The following is a 21,603-nucleotide window of genomic DNA, read 5'->3' as shown; positions in this document are numbered from 1 at the left end:
AATTATGTTTTCTTTAAAATATTAGACGGTATTTTGTAGTATAAAATATTGATCTTTAAAAAATAAGAACAGGACATTCCAAGTATTTTTTAACCAAATTGAGTAAATTGCTAGGAATCTATCTTGCAAAAAGCTACCCGAAAAATGCTATTTTTGTGGCACAGTCTGTGAAACTCATGAACCTTGAACTCTGGCATTTTTCGTTCATAAAATACATACAGCATATATAATGTTGTATAATGTTGTTTTGCATGCCCACTGGATAGAAGTGGGTGGTTGGTGTTATGTAGATGGTGGATGGCACGGTATAACATCAGAACTCCCACGGCGAAGGCACGCTCATGGAAATTCCAGCGATAAACACGTGATTATATGTACATAACCGTCAATGGGTCTCTGCGGCACAGACAACATTATCTAATCCACAGATAGTGCCCTCCAAATAATAACATTTGTAGTCAGTGACCAATTGGGTTTACAATATCCGGGTTAGTTTAATTACCAAGCAGATAAGCACAGGTGCAGTGCTGCAAAAGGTAGTAAACGTTTATATTAAATCGATTATTCAATTGTAATCTAGTTGAAAAAGAAGTATGGTTCAAGGAAGTTATAGGAAATTGCCTTTGCTCTAACAGTTGTACAATCAATTCTTATTTTTTAGATTCTTGAATGTATTTTTGCACTTATCTATTTAAAGAGCTGGTTTATTATCTTGCATAATAATTAAATTGCCAACGTAATCAAACTTGGGTGTGACTAAAGAAATATGTTAAGTAAATAATAACAATTAATATTTACCCAGAGAATGCAAGGTTGTAAAATATAAATACATAATTTAGCTGTACGATCAATATTCTGTTGTCGTAAATTGGTGTATATTGTGAATATGCATTATAACTACAAATGAATAAATTATTAATAAACACAAAAAATTGTATTATTAAAAGGCATTGTGATTTGAACATTAAAGAGTTCAGAGCCATAATTTAAAATCTATATATTCCTTAGCAATCGGTGGCACAAAATATTCGTCATTTTTATTCTTTGTTATAGATTGCACTGCCAGAGGAATTTTTATTAGCAGCTTTACTTTAAGCTTCCTCTTCCTATAAATATAGATTATCGTGATGCTTACTCACCCAATTGCACAAGTAAAAAAATGGAAATAAGTCATTCGAACTAGTTGTTTGAATTGCAGATATATTCAAATGAGTAACTATAAAAAAACTATACATTAAAAATAATTGCATTTCTCCCTTTTGTTTGTTTTGAGTTTCCTTGTAAGCGCGTGTTATTCAATACGAAGCCCGGCATTATTTCGATTACTGGATAGCATCAACTGTTTGACATTTCCCCTCCACGCGATGGGAAGTGTTTTTCCTCTTTTTCGGTTTTCCTGCCTCCCTGCTCATTATTCTCATATCTCTTACCCCCGTGCCCCTCATTATCGTCTGGGTTTTGCAACAGACTTTTCCAGTAGTTGAAAGTCGTGGGATTATTTAATGACTTTCTCACTTTTACTGCCTCTATTGTTTGATTGTCGCTGAGCTGTGGTCTTAGTGCCCTGTTCCGTAAGGTGATTACTCCGGACAGTGATTACTCCGACCACGTGACCCACAGCACTGACGTTTTCACATTTTCCGACGTTCATTGGACGGCTTAGTTTACTTTGGTCCAGCGCTAATTGAATGCCAGACTTTCGTGCATTGATATGTATACCCAAAAGAAATGTGGATGTTAAAAGCAATCTTCAATTCGGTTACACAGTAAAAAAGTTTTTTTTTCTTATTTTATAGGAGAATACTCACGACTTTTAGTTTTAAATTAATAAATACACTAAAAAAACATTATATGTTATTTATCAAAACGAAGCTAGTTAATTGAATTAACACAATTAAATTTGATGATTTAAAAGATGCTAAAATGGTTTTTAAGAAGTACAGTAAAAAACCATTAATTCTAAAATATTCATAGCAAAGCTGTGTGAAATCCGGCAAATAATATATTGTTAAAAGCGATCTGCATTTTTCTGTATGCAGATGTGAAATTAAATCGATTACTTCCCGTTTCGACTGGATCTTCATTTACCCTACCCCGTTTGCCATCAGTATTTTGTAGGCTTCTGGGTTTGTAGGCCTAATGCAAAAAAGCAAATAAATTCAGATGAGGTGCTGCATGGCCGAAATCAAAAACACGGTGAGCATCGCCGCATGAAAGCATCTAAATTAAAGTGCGAAACCAGTTGGGGAAGTTGACGTCATGCAGGTGGGCGGCCGGGGGAGGGGCACTGAATAGGGGGCGGAAGGGGGAGTGGCGGAAAGTTGCCGGTTGCCGGTTGGCACACACCAACCAGCCAAGTTAACCAGTTCTTGCAGCAGTTGCTGTTTCTGATGCCGTCGTCGTCGTCCTAGTTATGTATGAGCCAAATTTCATGGAGCCGGCTTTTATTCAGTTGCTACTCGCTTCTTGAGTGCACACCTACCACCCCCCGCCACGCCCCCATCCACCCAGGCACTCCCTCTTTATCAAAGACTACATGCACAATAGATAAAATGTTTGGACATTAATTTCTAGTTCTTCATATTATAAAATAAGTGGTTTTATCTGGTATAATTATTTACAATGTAAACATATTATTTGCAATATTTTAAGCAGCTTTATTAATTACACTTTATCAGAATTATAATATAATTTGCTATTTGTTTTTAATTTGATTTTTTAGCCCAAATTATTTCTTTAAATTGATTTAAATAACTAACTCAAATTATTTCTTTAAATTGATTTAAATAACTAACTCAAATAAAAACAGATTAGAATACCAAAAAGAGCTCATAAAACAAAGTTTTTTTTCTGTGTAAGATAAGCCAGAACCAACTTAAAAGTGTTTTTTGTTTTGCTTAGATTTCTCTTGTTGTTTCTTTTGTTTCGTTTTGTTGTTAGCTGTTGTTGCCCAATTCAACAGCAATTTCAGACTCGGACGCAGACGCATTGTTGTTTTCAGTTGGCTCTGTAATTTGCATTGAATTGAAGCTGACGAAATGCAGCCTGGCAATGCAATTTCTATAGAATTAATCAGACTTTTTTTTGGCTTACCCTGCAAGGGCTTGAAATCAGTAGCGGTAGCTACCTGGTGAAGTCAAGCGATCAGTAAAAAGCCATTGACCCATGAATCAGATACAATGTGTACATAATTACTTGTTATACATGTGAGAAATCAGATCTTCGTTTGAGGGATTGAGTTATGAAGAATCAACATATCAAATGATCACTTATGTAATTATTAAGAAGTTAAACTAGTGATCAAATAACAGCACACCTGATTAACACTTTTAAACAACACATTATCCTACCAAGAAAAGAATTAGTCTATATTTCCTACAATCCAAAATTGTAATAGTAGACCTAACATGTCGGAGAAATTCAACCATCCACAAAATTAATTTCCTTCCCTTTAATTTGCTTCTTTTTCTTCTACTGACATATTAATAGACTCATCAAAATACAAATTATATAATTACAATCAACCATCCACAACAATTATAAGTCTTGGCTTCTACCTAAATTACTCAACACCAGTATTTTTGCTATTTCAAGACTCTTTCAAGTTCATTAGCTTCTGTTCAAAAAAGGCAACAAACAATGAAATCAAATAGAATACAACAGAATTTGAAGAAAGGCAGCACAACATTCACCAACCATCCCAAAATAGTTAATGAGCAAATGAAATTCGCATAATGATGACCATTTGCGTTAGTTTGGATTATGTAAAGCTCTCGAGATTTGTCTTTCTCCAGGCGATTTCAGCACCAAACAACTTAAAGATGAGACAGCAGAAGGGCGGGATGAAGAAAAGTGCGAGAAAACAAAGGAAAAATTGAGAAATTCAATTGGCAGAAAAGCAGACGAAAAGTAATAATAATAAGCTGTTAATCGCTTGTAAACATGAGATTTCCAATGAAAAATTCAAAACGAAAATCGAATGGAAAAGCTACAAGAGCGGTAATCATAAACAGACACCTACACGGAGGAAAATAGGGAATATTGTAATGAAACAAATGTTTTCTTTATGGATATCTTGATCTAGTGATGCATAATGTTAACAATAAATTATGCTACATTACTTAGTTGACAAACAATTATTGTTGTTGTACACCAATATATTACCAATTTATAGCAAAATAACCTAATTTTCAACATGTTTTGCGAAGCATGGTCACACTCCAGAAAGAACAGCTAATAAAAGTAATGAAATGTTTTTATGTTTAAAATTACATTTTATTTTCTTAATAAATTATATGAAATTATGATATGGAATAATATAGATTGTAGATAGCAAAATATTATTTTCTCTCTGCTGATGTTGTGGGTGCTGTGAGGGTGGTTGGTTTTTGTGGGCGTGTGATACGTGATTTAGAGCCTAACGAGCACCGCAGAACCCTTGTGGGCGAACTTTCCCAATGCGCCACTTGAGCAGCGAGCGATTCAACCGCCGCTCGTTGATTGATGAAGGCGCCAGTGGCGGTATGGAAGCAGCTCCACAAAAAAACTTAACCACTGGGCTGCCCAGCGAAAGGGGAAGAGAGGGTTGTGGTGGTTCAGAGGGTGGGGGACTTTTTTTTTTTTCATTCATGGCCAGCACCAAAACAAGTGAAGCGCGGTGGGTAAGGCGAAGTGCAAGTGAAAGTGAAGTCGCTGCGATTCCGATTCCAATGAGTGTACTCGTACTCGTACTTGTACTTCATGAAACCACAAAAATTTCCCACTAACATAATTTTGTTGTATCTTTTGAGTCGCACAGTACCCCCTTTCTTCCTCAGCTGTTGCTCTTTCATTTTTTCTTTCAACATTTTCATTTGTATCTCATCATCCGTCACTGGCTCATCTTCGTGCGCTATACTTTTGATTTAATTGAATGAAAACACAAAAAAATGTTGGTAAAATCGAGCATCGAAGCTTGGTATACTCTTGCAGATTGATCATATCTTTGGCAGAAGTAATTTAATTTTTCAGTTTCAATTTCAAAGAAGTAATTTTGGGTTCAAATCTTATTATATAGCAATCTATAAATGTTCAGTATGGTTCGGTTAAAAAAATTATTTGAAGGTTCCTTTAAAATTATATAAAAGTGATTAGAGCAGTCTCACATAATTGTCTTTAAAAGATAACGGACAAAATTACAAACCGATCATTCCTAAGGGATTAAGTGGAAATCTGTTCATTGCGTTAAATTTTAACTAATCTCATAATAAATGCTGAGGAGAAAATGTTTCATTACATTATTTTAGAAATATTTTTTTTTGATTTTTGATTGAAAGATTCCGATTTTCTAAAATCGAATTATAGTAATAATCTGTGAAAGTGAAACTGGCGAAGTGATAGGTCTTAACTTTAAGTACTCCTTGCAAGTGTATGGAGAAATGCCAGTCGAAAGCCCTAATGACAGGGGCGAGGGAATCTCGATTGTGATGTGATCGTGATCCGATCCCTTGCCCGATATTGGCCCTGTCAGGCTTCATTAGCCGCGCTCCAGAGACTCGGGCGCATTGTCTCGCATTTTGTCTCTCGGTAGCGTTCACTTTCTAATGAGCCCGAAAGCCGGCGATTCGGTAGGCACTGTAGTAGGCAGTAGGTAAGCTGTGTAGCCATGACCGAATGAGCAATTCAATGGCCCCGCCAGCGGCAAGTTGAAGGTAGGAATCGGTTGGCTATACTATATATAGTATGGGGGTTGGGTAGGGGATCGACGGGGCCCTAAGCTCTCGCAATCGTTTTGGCTGGCTTTTCTGTTTTGGGGCGGACTGAAGGTCTGTTGGGTTGTTGTGAATATTGTTTAGGTTCCTCATTCCCATCTGCCCGCCCTTCGTCTGTTTACAAATTGGGTTCAAAATGCCTAAGGTCAGGCGAGCGAACACAACCGGTGGGAAATGGGGGTTATAGTGGGGGGCAAACGTGGTAATCGCATAGTTAGTAACTACACACCACGGAGCTTTCGCGATGTTTACTAATGAAATATAAAATGCGTTTCATATGTGAGATACAGCGAGGCAGTGGGGAGTTTAAAGAGTTATTTGGCAGCAGAATATAGAGATCTTTAAAGAGATAATGCAATTTTAGGAACACAAAAAAAAATGTTTTGTTTATTTTAATTTTCATATCAAAATAATACCTGTTAATTTTTAAAAATCTAAGGAATAAGTTATATTATTAAAGTAATGAAATTTATTGCAAATTTAATAAATATGATTGCAAATGTTTATGGCCAATTTAACGCATATGCAATTATTCTGTGAAACTTTGATCTTATCAATTAAGTTTTGACAGTAAAATATTGTGAGGCATGCTACGATAATTACTATGTAGTTTTCTTTGTGTTTTTTGTACTTGTAAATTAAATGAACTAATTTCTTTAAATTCCCCTGTTCTCTAACAAAAAACGTCGCTTTATAAGATGACTTCACAAAGAAAATAAATTACCGTCTAATTAAAGATTCCTTCTACCTTGTATTCTTTATGCAATTGCAACCCCTGGTGATGGCTTAAGATTAATTAAAATACCTTTGCCAACCCTCGCCGCACTGGGCTTTTGTTGTTTCTTGGGGGCTGTCATCATCGTTGACGGCTGTTTATTGTTTCATAACAGCTGAGACTCGGCCCAGACAAGTATGGCAAATGGGTTTGTGTACCTTGTACCTAATGCGTTAATATCAGCTAGCTTTGGAGCTCAAAGGCTCGAGGAGGAGGGGGGCTGTACAGGGAACAACTGTGGCAAAAGTTTTGGTTTTATGTGTGCATATGTTTACGACTTGAGTTTTAACGATGCCGCAGCTATGACAGCGTCCGCAGTACAGAGAGATAAAAACGAGGTCATTTTTGTTTTGATGTAATCAGATAAATATTGGATTTCAAGTTGCTAGCATGATGAAACGCATATTTGTTGTGTATTTTTAGAGTAAAAAAACTTGTTAACCTATTGTCCGTTTAACTCTTGTATGATACAAGTGTATTAATTATTTGTAGACTGAGATATATAGACCCAAATTGCAATGTTGATAGATTTATAGAAAATCTATTTAAGTGTTATTTACGATCGAAGAACCTTATAAAATGCATATTGTCTTTTCTGAATATAAAATGTTAAGACATCTATAAATCAAGTTTACAATTTTGGAACCAATATTATTGACAATATATCTGGTTTCTTTAATGGCTTTATGCATATTATCTAATACTTTTCAAGTTTCTAAAAACAAAAGCATTAATGGTCATTCAAAACATATAATAATTGTTTTCTGTGCAGCAGCAGGTTTCAATGAAAAGTCAAAACAGGCCGCAGGTCCGGATATAAATGGTTTGTTGTCTGAAACACACACAGACACTCGGATACTCGGATAGCCATATAGTCATCCAGTCATCGGGCTTAACGCTTGGCTCAGCCGCTGAGCGGAGCGGAGTGAAGCCAGTGAGGCATTACGCTGCCCATTTTGTTAGCGGGCCGCCGCAAGCGACTAACTACCAACTACCAGAGACCAACTACCAAGTGAACTACCAGGCCGTAATGCCGCACATTCGTGCACATGCCTCTCCATATGGCACATATGGACGTCAGCGGCAACAACAACGATAAAAACAATAAAAGTATAAAAAAAACATAGCCAGTAAAGCGCCCCCGCTCGCCCTTCAGCGCTCGTTTAGTGCGGTTCGCTCGGTTCGTGAGTCACCTGAGCGTAACGTAAGCCCAGCTTATTGTTCGTTCGACTACGAGCGCAGCCACAATCGATATACCCTCCACATTGGGTATTACCATTTCTTGCCACGTTCTGGGGTTGCATTCTCAAATCAATTAGGTTTGCCATGCCCATCCATAGATATGTATCTGAAAAAGGTTTTAAGATTGTCTATCTGTAGATCAAGAACTTCATAATTGTTGCCAATTATTTATATTTATATCTTGAAAATGGTAGCAAATTATTTGTATCTACAAATTTCGCATAAAAGTTTGTGTGTCCTTTTATTTTCCGTTTTCTGTTATACAATCTCTAAATACTTGGTCTTACTAGTTAAATAAAATAGCGACACATTTTACTAAAATAAAAAAATTAATATTATTTCCATCAGAAAAACGAGCTGTCATTAATAGATTATAATTTATCTTAAGCTATTAAAAAGCAGGTTTTAAAGAAAAGGTTTTTAGGCCAAAATAAGACGGAAAAATACGTAAAAAAGTAGGGACTGATAATGCTTATAGGGCACTAAATCTAAGTTCTTCCAACCTGAAGAATATTTTTTATGTTGTGGTTTTGGAACAGCACACGCTTTTTTCTCTCTCTTTCTCTCTTGCTCACCTGCAAGCTGCAGCAGCTGTTTTTTCCGCTCGCGAGAGCCGAGCTTTACGCTCTTCGAGTTTATTCCAATTTTGAGTTAGGCTTGGGAGTCTACTGTATGTGTGTGATTTGGTAGTTTGCATACAAATTTACACCTCTTTACGACTGTTTGTCGATTTATGTGTGTGCGTATTTTCGGATCTGTTTTGCAATTACCCAATTTGACAATGGAGTCAAGTGGGAAAAACACACACTGGTGGAGCTCCCTCTTTGGAAACTTTTCAAACTTTTTAAACTGAATCGAGTTCATTTTTATTCGCTTAAAAATGCAAATAATGAGGATAATTGAGCTGTTTACTTTCTTGTAGCTGCTGCACTTTAACGGTGGGTTATACGGCGGGTTATACGGCGGGTTATATAATAACAATTAGACCCACTGTGACAGCACACGTCAACGCTTATAAAAAAGTAAGAGAGCCAGCTGCAGGTAAATGCACAGGTATGCGCGGGATTAAAATACATGTGTAGATAAATAGAAAATATTTATTGTTTTCTTACTTATTTTCTATAATTTTTGTTTTATTTTTATAAAAAAATAATATTTAATTTAATCTCAAACTCTCTTGAAACTAACTTTTATAATAACTAATTAACAAAAATAATAAATGTTACAATACTAGCCAGCTTATTACATTTTTGGTTAGAGGATTAAAGGTTTTGATCTCTAAACCAGATCAAGAGGGAAATAACTGCTTAGGGGCTTTGGTAGTAAAAATAATAACAGTATTGCCAGGATCAAGTTTCCTTTATGGTTAATTTTAGGTTTTGATCTTGGTAGTATAAATACGAAAGTACTAGCCAGCTAATTAAATATTTGGTTAAAGGATCAAGTTTTGTGTTATTTTTAGGTTTTGATCTTTGAAACAGATCAAGTGGAAAATAACAGCTTAGTACCTTGCCAGTAAAAATAACAACAATATTAGCCAGCGTTTTTGAGTGGCCCACAAACTTGGCTAATAGGCAACAATAAAACATCAGCAAGCTGTCTCACCCATACAGCTGCACTCGCTCCCACTCTCTCGACCGAAAACCCACTCTCCAGTTGGAACTCTCGCAGCCGTCTGTTGCCTCAGTTTCTTTCCAAGCTTCGTTGAGGCAGCACACGCGTCGCCCTGCTCGCTCTTCGTAGTTTTTTTTCGCAGGCTACACCTTTCGCAGTCGCAGCTTGCAGCGCTGCTCGCGTCGCAGTCGTCGATCGTGTGTGTTTCAATATATTCCAAATATATTGTTTAATTAACCCCTTTTTTGGTCAACGAAAAACAACCAAAAATACATATTTCGAAATTGAATTTTTTATTAATTCAATGCAAATTGAAAAGTGTGTATATGAGTGCTAAATGAAAAGCAAACATAAAAGGTTTAAAAAAAAACCCCGTAAATTGCAAAATTTTCTTCACGCACCAACTTTGTTGGTTTTTTTCGTGGCTATTTGTTTATTAATTTGACATCGTTGTGTCACCGCCACGCCACAAAAATAAATCAAATAAAGCACAATAAAACAAAACGGAAACAAGCCACAATTTTTGATGTAAAAAATAAAATATAATTAAAGAGAAAATCGCCTTTCTCCAAGCGTCGAGTATTTCACAAAAACAATAGTGCCGCCAACAGCAACAACAACAAAAAACAGTAGCGGGTGCGAAAGAGAGAGGGATAGAGAGCGGGATGGATGGGTGGAAAGAGCGGGATCCACGGCCACTGCCCCGTTACGTTTCGGCAAACACACAAAAAAAATATATAAAAGAAAAAAACAACACATAAATCGCGTGTGTTTTTATGTTTTGGAGTGAGGACCCAACTGGAAATTTCTATTATTTTGTAATTGATTTCGAAGCAAATACTGGGCGCTGTTTTTCAAAGTCAAAAATTCGAGGCATTCCCTGGAAATGTTTTGGCCCGTATTGACCGCCAAAATCGCTGAATCACTGGTTTAGCATAAGGCCAGCTGTAAAGGGGCTTTACTTTTGAATCACCTTTTCTTGGCACTTAAAATGCAACACTCGTAAACACTTCAAGTGATTTAAATGGTTCATAAAGATCTTTTTAAAGTATTCAGAACCTGTCATCGTGGCTCACTTCACATTTATTTAAGAACAATGAAAATGCGTTTATCTGTTAATCTTTGCCAAAACATCTATTGTTTATTTTTAATGATTGGTTGAACAAAATGTAAATATTTTTGCTTTATATTTTTGATATTTTGAAATCTTTTCTAACTGTATTTGGTGATGTATTTTCTTAATCAGCTGATTCAGAAAGGTAAACAAAGCTTGAAAAGCCATTGATCCAAAAAAATGGAATCAATCTTTAAACTCTCTTTTCTTTGCTCACTCTCTTCTCCCGTTAAAAAAGGTGATGCATTTTCCAGTGCGTTTTCGCTGCTTTAAGATTTGGAATCACTTTGCTTTTGATTTTAAACTTGCTGTGTGACTCTTGCTCTTTGGCTGCAGTTGTTGGCTCTTTGTTTTGCCTTTCGGCCAGGCTTGTATAATCGCTTGCCACCCAATTACGCTGCGTCGCCGCATTCGATGTTTGTTGCATATTGTGTTTCCACTTCCTCTTCCGCTGGGAGAGAAAACGAAGAGCGAAGGAGAGAGACTGGAACGACGGAGAGGTAGTGCTTTTTGTTACGTGCGCCGTTACTAATGACACGAAAGTGAATAAAAAGCATTGAGCACGGGCTGTCCCTCCCCCTCTTCTTCCGTTTAAGCCACCCCACCCACTTCCCTTCGCCCATACCTAAAACACTGGGAAAATAAACTTTAATAGTGATCACCAGTTTTACTGATTATAAATTTAAAAAAAATCAGAAACATAAATCTCGCAAGGATAGGAAATATATTCTTAGAATTATCTCATCCATATGTATATTTATCTAACATTTAAATTATATTTATTTTCACCTCCGAATTTTAATATAAAACATTTACATTTTTAATGCTAAAAGTAAACATATGAACTTATTCAAAATCAAAATTATATGTTTTAATTTTCTAAAATTTTAAATGTGTCATTTAATCTGAGAACGGTGAGTTTTTCTCTGTGGATTAAACTCCAAGCTCGTTTCCAAGTATCTGTGTGAGAGCGAGAGAGCGTACAACAAATAATTATAAATTAAATAATTATACAACACAAGCAAGAAAACAGCTTTGCAACTGATTGTGGCTGCCATCGCTGCTTTTTCTCCTACCTGCATTCGCCGCTGCTTTTGCTGCTCGTGCAGTGGAACACCTGTAAAACAAAGGCAGCTCTATCTGCAGCGCCAACAAAAGCTGCAACTAGCGCAACTTTAGAACCTTAGCCAACGCTGATGCTGTGCTCTACAGCGGATGTAGCTTTATATATAGCCAGCAGAGCCCCAAAGCTTAGATACGTACTTTATTCTTCACGATGAAATCTCTTTTAAAATGGAACTTCGAAAAAAAGTTAAAACTAATGGCTACAATAAACCAAAACAGGCAGAAGGTAGTGAGATAGGAAAAACGTAATAATATTGAGCACGTTCCTGGAGTGTCAAAAAACGATTTTTGCTGACTATTGTATAAAGTGAGAATTCTCATCTATTTCTTTATAAATTAAAGGTCAAGTAAAAAGACTTTTTGTATACCTTTCTAAATTACATACATATATTTTAAATTAATTAAGTCAAAGTTTTAATTGGGAGTTCAAAATTACAAACTTATGACAATTTTTAAGATTATTAAAAGGTTGTTTATGTTTTTATTAAGAAATAAAAATAAAAAGAATGAACATGATCCCATACAAATTAATTTCAAAAACCTTTCAAGGTTCAGATTAAATAAAATGGTTTAGCCTAGAAAATTAAGACTATTTAAAGTTCTAGAAATATAAAAAAAACTGTATGAAAAAACTCAATGAAATTATTACCTTTTTCTTTAATTTTTGCTTTTAAAAGTAGAACAAGACTTCCGAAAAGTTAAAACTGTGCAAGCACAATTCTTTGAATACAAATTACCCTTAATTCTTTAATTAACAAACGACCACTGTAATTTAGAGTGAACCAGAAAAACAACTGAATTTTCTTATAAACCTTAAAACAACGAAAAACTTGTTCGACAAAATTGCAATTACAAATAAAAGTTTCTCAGAAGTGAACGAAACACACAAAAAAAAGAGGAAAACAAGTTGGAACTGTTCTAGTCACAGCAACACAGCAGCAGAAACAACTAGAAAAGCCACAAACACTAATAGTTGCTAAATAACACAAATATTCAGCTTTTAGCATTTAGTTGTTCTTTTTGTGAGCTTGTGATTCGTATTTTTTGTATTTTGTGAGTGGGCCCCGGCAGCATTCTAAGCGATTGTGATTGAGAACTCCCCTGAAGCGTTTATTCATTGGCAGTAGGCGACTTGTTTTGGCCAATAATTCCATGACTTGTTCCAAGGCTGGGCCCCAGTCGTGAGATTATCGCCTGGTCGCAGCGAAATTCGTTTGTTTGAACAGCTTTTTACTCGATTAATTCGGTTCTTATGGATGGTATATAGCGTACATATAGTATGACGAAACGAAAACCAGAGACAGTGGCAAGTGTTGTCACAATTGTAACAGAGATGTCACGGGATCGTTTTCAAGCTCTTGAAGCACTCGAAAAAGGTTCTTGAACTTTACGATGAAATATATTAAAAACCAACAAGAAAGAAAGTGTGGGGGTTGTTGCCGCGATTTCCATACATACATATTTATAGCCATGTAGAGATCTTGATCTTGGGACAATAACACTTTTTATGTGTGTATGGTGTGTATATTTCCCTTTCTATTCATTGTTTTCATTGCGAATTCTCACGCACTTCGCACATAAATTTTCGTATGATTTATGATCACGCGGCCTTTTGCCTTTGTGTGCAAAGTGGATCAGGTCAGTGGATTGCTAATCAGCTAATCAGATCACCGCGATCGCTCCTGAAAAAAATAAACCTAGGCCCATTGCCAGATCGCACTTTCCCAAGGCACGTTTTCGAGGCCTCATGTCTGGATCATTTCGGAATATATCGGAATATACATATGCACCTGTCTGCGTTGGTGCCAAATCGATGTTGTTATGCCCGCTGTTTGCGTGTCTGACATATTCAATTTGAATATTGTTTATTCGCCAGTCCCGCTTCCACTCTCTCTGGCCTGCTGTTTCGCTTTTTTCTAGTCTGCAGTTGACAACTTGCGACTTTTACTTGCGATCGACGATCAACGATCAGCAATCGACGCTGACCCAAAAAGCGGATTGAATGCGATTGCAAACTGCGAACTGCGACTCTCTCGGTGAGGCCTTAATAAATAAAAACAATTCTGTTTTTGCAAGTGTCATTCTGCACCCAGTGGGTTCATCACAAAGTGGGGTATAATGGACTGGAAAATCAACTTTCAATAAATTTCTGGCAGAATATTTTTGGATTTTTAAAACCAGGGAAAATATAAAAATACTCTTTTAATTGTACCATAAATCATTCTTTAAAAGACTATTAGCATTTTCTAATGAATTGTAGCAGTATCAGAAAACAAATGTTATTCTGCTTATATCACTTGTTTCAATGATGTATGCTCCCAACATAGTTGAGGTATCTAATGATTCATATACACAAAATTAAACCATTTAAATAGCTGACTCAGTTGGAATTTTAAATTGTTGCCAATTAAACTGTTTCGACATCTAACTAAAATCCGTAACGTCCCATATATGTCAACTTAATTAATTCCATAACTATCCTTATTTGTGGCAAGTGATTCATGTGAAAAAGGTGAATCAGTGCAAATGAATAATGTAGATGGAGTGCTTGAAAAAATATTAAGAAGAATTGGTTGCTTTTTAAAATGCAAACCTTATTTAATTTAATAGTTGTAGTGTTAATACGTAGATTCTGAATTAAATGTATGTTATCTTGGGTATACAACAGTCTATAATTTTCCAAAACTTATAGTTCTGTATGGATTCGCTCTCTCTTTCGCATTGTGTCTGTCTTACTGGCTTTCTAACCCCAACAATTGCCAGTCATAAACTGTGTATTCTATGAATTGTTTTTATGACAACCGCGCTTTGAAGGGCATTCTCAATCGTTGACGTTCCGAAACGCTGCGGTCCCACGGAGCGTATACGCAATACGTGAACAATAAATGTGGCTTTGCTAAAGGAAATGTCACCGTGAACAAATTGCAATTATTATCGAACAAAATGCTTTATCGTAGGCTCCAACGTTAACTCGGAATTGTGACAACAACAAAAAAAACTAACTAAAATAGAAGAATGTAGCCGCGCGACGCGACACATGAAATTCCAAAACTAAACCAAAGATAAAATGGCAAAGAACGATGCGAAGAAGCAGATCGTAAATAAATTAATAAACCCAATCAAAAAACATCGAAACGACAACAAACCAATTCAATTTGCAAATGAATAAACGAAAGTAACCAAACAAAGCGAAGAATAGCTAACACAAAGGGGGAAATTTCAATAATAACAATAAAAATACAATTGCATGACGACGGTGAAGGCGAAAGTAACCGCCATCGTCGCTAACCCTCTTCACCCCCGAATTGCATGAAGAACACAAGAAACCACAATGTCCAGGTGTGAGAACCACAAGTCCCGCCGCCAGCAGCTGCCCGTTCCAGCGCCCCTGTCCTCCTCCTCCTCGTCCCGCTCGCAAGGCCACCGCGTCCACTCCAGTAACTCGGATCTGGGCGGCAGCGAGTCCTTCCTGCAATATTGCAGTGATAGCGAAAAGAGGCCACCGCCCATTGTGGTGGTGGTGGGCGATGGACGGAGCAGAGTGCGGCGGGTGGTGCGCACCGCCACGAGGCACGTCACCGTGGTCAGTCTGTCCACCCGGCACAAGGAGACCCAGACGCACACCTCGCACCATGTGACGGCTGTCAGGTAAGCAAGCGCCACATCGCGACCAAGAGCACAGTCCCCAGATCCCGATACCGATTTCGATCCAGCTGTGCAGGCACTCAAAAAAAAAAGCAGGGACCTATAAAAATAATCATTATTTTTACATCTATTTTTGAAAGCCTTCTGTATTTTCCTTTTATAAAAGTGGTTTTACTCTTGTCCTCAAAAGAATTTAAAATCATTATATCGTTGGTTTATATATAAACTTAAAATCCCAGTAGTCTTTCAAAAACAAAAGTCTGAAATAACTATTATTTTCTGTCCCTCAAACAAGTCTTTAAAAGTATACGCAAAAACTTGTTGGCGAATTATGCTATATTATTCAAATATATCTAGGTCTTAGCCTAAACGATAAGGAAATTATATGTAAGTAGGTTAATTGCTATTAGGATTTGAATATTCCAATGGGATAACTTGTAAATCATATATTATTAAGGCCTTTTATTTGTTGCTTAAAAGGTGTAAACACATGACATTTTGCAACTTTACATACAATTATTTCGAATAGAAAGTTAAATATTTCATTAGATAAAAACAAACAATATCATGAAATTTATATTTTACTAAAAATTTGTTTTTTAAAGATTTTTCGAAAGCTTTCCTTAAGGTGGGTGCTCAAAAACGATGACCTGTCTTTCGTTAAAGATTAACTAGGGGCTAAACCTTTAAGATAATAAGCTCACATATATTTAAAATTAATAACAATTGTTTTGAGTGCAATTCTTATCGCTCCCATTCGTTATTATCCGTTATCTTTATGGGTCCCCGACATTGTTCTTGGGCAGCCGTTGTATGAGCTGACTATTCTTGGCCCAGCCAGAAAGTATCGACCGAGATAAACCCACTCACTTATTTATTAATACGATTGGTATCAGAGTGTACTGTAAATATTTATTGCTGGATGCTTAAGTTTTAAAATTTCGTTGAACTCTTTAAAATAAATTTTCTTTTAAGGAAATTTAATGGGAATTAAGTAAAAATTTATTGATACAACAATAAGTGATTTGACAAGCCTTCACAGAAGGTTTATACCTAATTAAGAATGCTTTGCTTAAATATAAAAATTGGCCAAAGTGGAGTTAGGTTTGAAACTTGTCTAGTATGTGGATTCTATTTGAATCGAGATCAGCTACGTTATTTTTTATAAAGCAGAAATTGTTGCATAATTTTAGGGTTTAAATATCACGTACAAAGGTAAATGTAAGTTACATGCGGTCCACAAGTAAAATTCATGTAAAATTATAATAAGAGTTATTTTATATGAAAATCAAATAAAATAAATTAAATACTAAAAAAGTTGGTAGCAAAGTAAATTTATTAAAATATGGAAAACAAAGAAACTTGATATATTTAACAAGTTTTTAATGGGGGTGAATTGAAAATGTTAAAATTAAAAACCAGTTGGAACTTAATTACGAAAATCAAATCTTCCAAAACTTATCTGTCACTTTGAGTTTTGTATATCTAAATTTTTGTAAATTTTTTGCCGCCACTTGTCAACGTTAAGCGGAAAAACTTAAAAAGACACAATGGAGTCAACAATTATACACAACCTAAAAAAAATCGAAGAGTTCAAGCAATTTGATGTGACTTATTTTCTGATCATCTACGCTTGCGTTGTCCTTATGGTCCTGGGTGTTCCTTTGGCTATATTGTTGCAAAGCAAGGATTCGCCAAACGAGAGGAGTCTATATCAATTGGAGGCCAATCAATCTCGTGAGGATCCAGTGAGGGGAGGAGAAGCCCGGCGACGAAATCGGGATTCAAACGCCTAATAAGCTCTTAATATTGTTGTTGATATTCATGGAAATACATTGAATGCGAAGCAGCGGTCCGTTTGTAGTTCTTTTCCTAGCCCCCAACCCCAAATGTCTGGCCCGCTTGTGGCACACTCCATAAGCGTTAAGCCCCCTTTCAAAATGCACATAAAAAAGCCGAGAAATCTAATGTAAAATCAATAATAATTACGCCGAGTAGGCCATCAGCGGTTGGGTCACGTCAACCGACTTGGACACTTGTTGCATACAAAATCAGGAGGAAGTCCGCTGCAGTTTTGGCTCGCGAGCGTCGACGGCTAAGTGTCAGCTGAGATACAAGATACCAGATACTCAGATACACAGATACTTGCCTGTTGGTTGGTCAAACAGACGGACAGTCATTTAACTTGAGCTCCAACATGTGCAATGTGCAACGGCAAACAATTAGGGCGACGTGTGGCAGATGTTTTTCCTTCTCGAAAGCAGGACTCTTAAAAAATCAGAGGGATGCGCGGAGTAGTGGCTACAATAACAAGCCAGTTCAACAGGCGAAACTACCTGCCGTTGTTGTCCTTTCAAAAACTGAAAATAAAATAAAAACCCATACAAAGCCGCGCCAGGTGCAGCTGGAAAACTGGCAAAAGAAAGAAAAGGAGATAGATATAGCAAGGATGCCCCTTTCAATTTTCTGTTTTCGTTATCCTTCGACAATCCTGCTGATCCTGTTTTTCTCCGACTCTTGCTAGGTGCAAATATGCAGCTGCCCTCGAGTTGTTAATGTCGATCTTTTGGGTTGGTCCCGCTGCGACGAGAATTCTGGTAGTCATTCGTATTGCATACGTGGATAATGAATTATCTGGGTTTTTCTGGCAAATCGAATTATGATTTCAGGGTAATCTATCTAGTCTTTAAGCTAAGGGAAAATCAATTAAGTGTTAAGGTGAATAGATAAACGGGAGAGTAGTTTTCTATGCGTTAGTAATTCGGGTTTGAGGCATAACAAATCAACATAAATCTTCTAAACATTTAAGGGAATAAATTAATGAAAACTGAAATTACTGATACTTTCCCCTTAATTACTATAATAAAAAAGCTTACTTAAATATTTATTTAACAAATTTAAAGGAATTGATAACTAAATAATGTATCTATAAATATGTATAGAAATTAACCTTCTATCTTGAATTGGTATTCCTATTATTGGTGATTTCATTTCTTCAATTTTCTGCAAATTCTCTTATCCGTAATATATCACTGCTAAAAATCTCCTTTATTATCTCCCCAATTGTTGCTTCAATCCAATAGCATCGAGGGTCCCTGTCCTGATCAATAAGTTTGTCATCGAGGGCTAATCATTTCCTTCACTTTCCTTACAACATATGGCAGTGCTTCTTCTCTCTTTCTTTCTCTCTACCTGTCCTTCTATATCTTTTCAATAATGGATCCTTTTACGCTTAGGATGTCTATATATTTTTTCCGCTTTCTTTGTGTAGGGGTAGAACAATTGTTCTTTTTTGGGTAACCCGACGAGGGCAAAACAAAACAGATGCATTTCGTGTGGGATTTTTTTTGTTATATGTGTGTGTAGGTGTAGAATGATCACTCACACGCACACTTATTTAATGAGCCATGCGAAACACGTTTTCAGAGGAAGTGAGACGGGTCGAGAGTGTGAAAGAGAAAGAGAGAGGGGCCACCGACGCGCTTGCGCAGTTTGGTTCTTCCTGAAGTATACGCTTGTGGATCGTCGATCAAATTGTAAAGTGGTCGTCGAGCGCTCGGTTTAGTTGAAAAGCGAACATCGTCGGGATCGGACGTTACCCTGGCCCCACTATATTCCCACCTATATCGTTCCCTTCCGCCGGTTTTTAGTGCTTCCTCTAACCTCTCTCCAACCGACCGACATTTAATTTGAATATCATTGTGAAGCGATCGCGCGTAGCGTATTAATTAATATCTAGCGGCGATCTTGTGATTCTCTCAGTCTATAACAGTGCCTCAATGTGTCTCTGAAAAACCACACCACCGCCTGGGTGCATAAATCTTGAGCGTTTTGTGATATTTTTTGTTCACCATGATCATTTGCATATCGGGTTTTATAATTGGCGAAAGGTAGGAACCCATTGCCTGACCCAGAAAACGAAAGTTCTCTTATCTTCTACTTTAGATAAAAACAAACAAAGCTTGGTTTTTTTTTTTATCGAATTTGGAAATTCCTAAGAGGAACCATTATTTATATGGCATTAAGACTGCCTGGATTACCTATTTTAAATTTTACTAATGTGATTCTATCGAAAACCATAATTTTCATTCTGTAATACTATTTTGATTTGATATTTGGGTCACTAGTCACAATAAATATTAAATCTTTAACTATTTAAATTAAAACTAACAGTTTTTTTAAAATCAATTTATATAAATTTAACAGAATTGCAGACCAATTATTGCTAATTCAAGAGCAACACTTGTGTTTGAAAAGTTTGTCGATTTTGATAGCGAAATCGAACGATAATGAATTATAAGTTATAAGTTATTGTTTTAAGGGTAGGAAGTGACTGCTTCACCTGTATAATAATCTCTTCGGGAATACTGATAGAGCCACTTTATTTACCAACAACTTCTTTCCCTCTTCCACTTGCAGCTTTCCCCAAAAGAGCCTCGAGCGGAGCGGCTCCACCCAGTATGAACTGGCTGGAGCGCAACAGCCAGGATCTGCCAACAGCACCACCTGCACAGATAGCGGCAGTGTCGGCGGCTATGTATACCTGCAGAATCACTACGCCCCCGGCGCCCACAGCAACTCAGCCGCCATCAACTATCCTGCGCAACAGCATCCCCAGATGGTCTACCAGATCCAGCAGTATCCCACGTGCCATCAGCAGCAGCAACAACAGCACCTCCAACAGCAACAGCAGCAGCAGCATTTGCACCAGACCAGCGGAGGTCACTACATGCAGGTCACGGCGGCGGGTGGCCAGTACCACCACCATCACATGCTCCACGGCCACGGGCATCATGTCCACCATCATGGTCACGGTGGAGCGGTGGTCATCGCCGGCAGTGGCGTGGGAACTGGCCTGGGATCCGGAGCCACCAGTGTGATCATGCAGCACCAGCAACAGCAGCAGCAGCAACAGAATATGCACAAGAAGAACTCCATCCGGAATGGCGGGGATGTCCTCAAGCGCACGCGAGCTCAGTCAGCGTAAGTACTTCCTCGCCTCCAGAGGATGTTGACATTAGGGGTGGAATCAGGGGGAGTTATCTGGGAATTATGAGCAGGAATAAATGTGTACTTTACGGGGGACCAAGGAAGATTTCCGGGAAGCATTCGTTATCGAAATGTATTATTTGGAGGCATAATATGGGAGGTTTTTTCAAACAATGTTGTATCAAAATGTGTATTTTAGAAGGAGATTATTAGAGGCATCGCCACAATAAACTGTAATGAAGAACAGATGGTTTTCAAAGTTTTAATCAGATCAAATATAAGTATCCATTATTCAGTATAGCCTCTATATATAGTACATTTTGAATTACACTTTTAGTTGAGAAGCATTACCTTTAAATTCAAGATGTTAATTAGTTTCTGGTTTTATCAAAAGACTTTCAGCGCAAAAAATATTACGCGTTAGCATATAGAATCCATTTAAACGCTATAAATATAAAATGATTACTTCATCGAAGAGTGAAGCTTATTTTTAGACTAGGATTGTTTATACTTTGTAATCTTTTTTTGCATAGTGACTTTAAAGTTGATTAGCTATTTTAATTCAATTAATTTTATCGGAGATGTGTGCTTATCAGTTCTTAGAGATATTTCTAAAAAATCAGCAAATAACTAATCATTATTCACAGTCATACGCTTATCAGCTATAAAAAAATGCTCATGATTAAAAATTCATTATCTGGAGAATGCGCTGTATACAAACAAAATACGTATGGCAATGCTTAGTTTTGATTTCTGTGTTTAAATTTGCTTAACATTGAACTCAAAATGATTCGCCTTTGAAGGGTGACAGATTTTGGTAAACGTTAATTGCCTACTTAAAGCATTTCGCCATTTCTTGTGTAAACAATCCATCAAGCTGAAGGGTAGCAACAGAAGCTCATCGCTTATCTAACTAGTTATCTGTAAAAGTAAAAGTGTGCCTTGGGGATTGACCATTCGTCAGCTAAATGAAATGAGTTCGGACTTTGTTCGCTCGTTGGGCTTTTGAATAATAATCATCTGGATATACAGGCGGTATCTTAGATTAGGCGCCGTGCCAAGATAGCTGCGTAATGGCAAATATTTGTACCACTGCAGTAAATCATCAGATGTCTGGACGAACAGAATTTAGCGGGGACAATTATGCAGCTGACTTTTAAAATTATAAGGGGGGAGTCATGAGTTTGCAAATCCGGGAATGTCCCAGAATTGACTTTTTTAATGGCAGTTTTATGGCAACTATGCTGACTAATTTGAACTGTCTGAAGATGGAGTATCAATCGAAATAACCGATTGCTTGTGGCGCGAGGCACACAACAATAAGCAATATTATTGCCGCCGCTCGAGAA

The 21,603-nt window shown here is 36.9% G+C and overlaps 2 protein-coding genes across 6 annotated transcripts in view; both read left to right on the top strand.

Annotated features, from left to right (window-relative positions):
* LOC108037026 (IQ motif and SEC7 domain-containing protein 1) overlaps window positions 1–21,603 on the top strand; it is a 44,612-nt gene that overhangs the window by 17,913 nt on the left and 5,096 nt on the right. For 2 of the 5 annotated variants that reach the window (XM_044456716.1, XM_044456720.1), the window contains exon 2: window positions 19,685–20,248. In XM_044456716.1, the coding sequence (XP_044312651.1) occupies window positions 19,685–20,248 (564 nt within the window). Of the gene's footprint in view, window positions 1–9,456; window positions 9,739–14,577; window positions 15,269–18,823; window positions 19,156–19,684; window positions 20,249–21,603 lie in introns of those variants that run through there. The other 3 variants (XM_044456719.1, XM_044456718.1, XM_017113458.2) reach the window with 3 other exon arrangements.
* LOC108037027 lies at window positions 16,729–17,117 on the top strand. Its single transcript, XM_017113460.2, has one exon. It carries the CDS (start codon window positions 16,816–16,818, stop codon window positions 17,059–17,061), a length of 246 nt encoding a protein of 81 aa, XP_016968949.1. The 5' UTR covers window positions 16,729–16,815; the 3' UTR covers window positions 17,062–17,117.

This window comes from Drosophila rhopaloa, unplaced genomic scaffold, assembly GCF_018152115.1.
Source record: "Drosophila rhopaloa isolate 14029-0021.01 unplaced genomic scaffold, ASM1815211v1 contig_150, whole genome shotgun sequence".
In the NCBI taxonomy this organism is placed as follows: domain Eukaryota; kingdom Metazoa; phylum Arthropoda; class Insecta; order Diptera; family Drosophilidae; genus Drosophila; species Drosophila rhopaloa.
This window is presented reverse-complemented; position numbering and strand designations above follow the sequence as displayed.

Coding starts and splice junctions, on each gene's coding strand:
- LOC108037027 (XM_017113460.2), top strand. CDS start 16,816: ATGGAGTCAACAATTATACACAACCTAAAAAAAATCGAAGAGTTCAAG.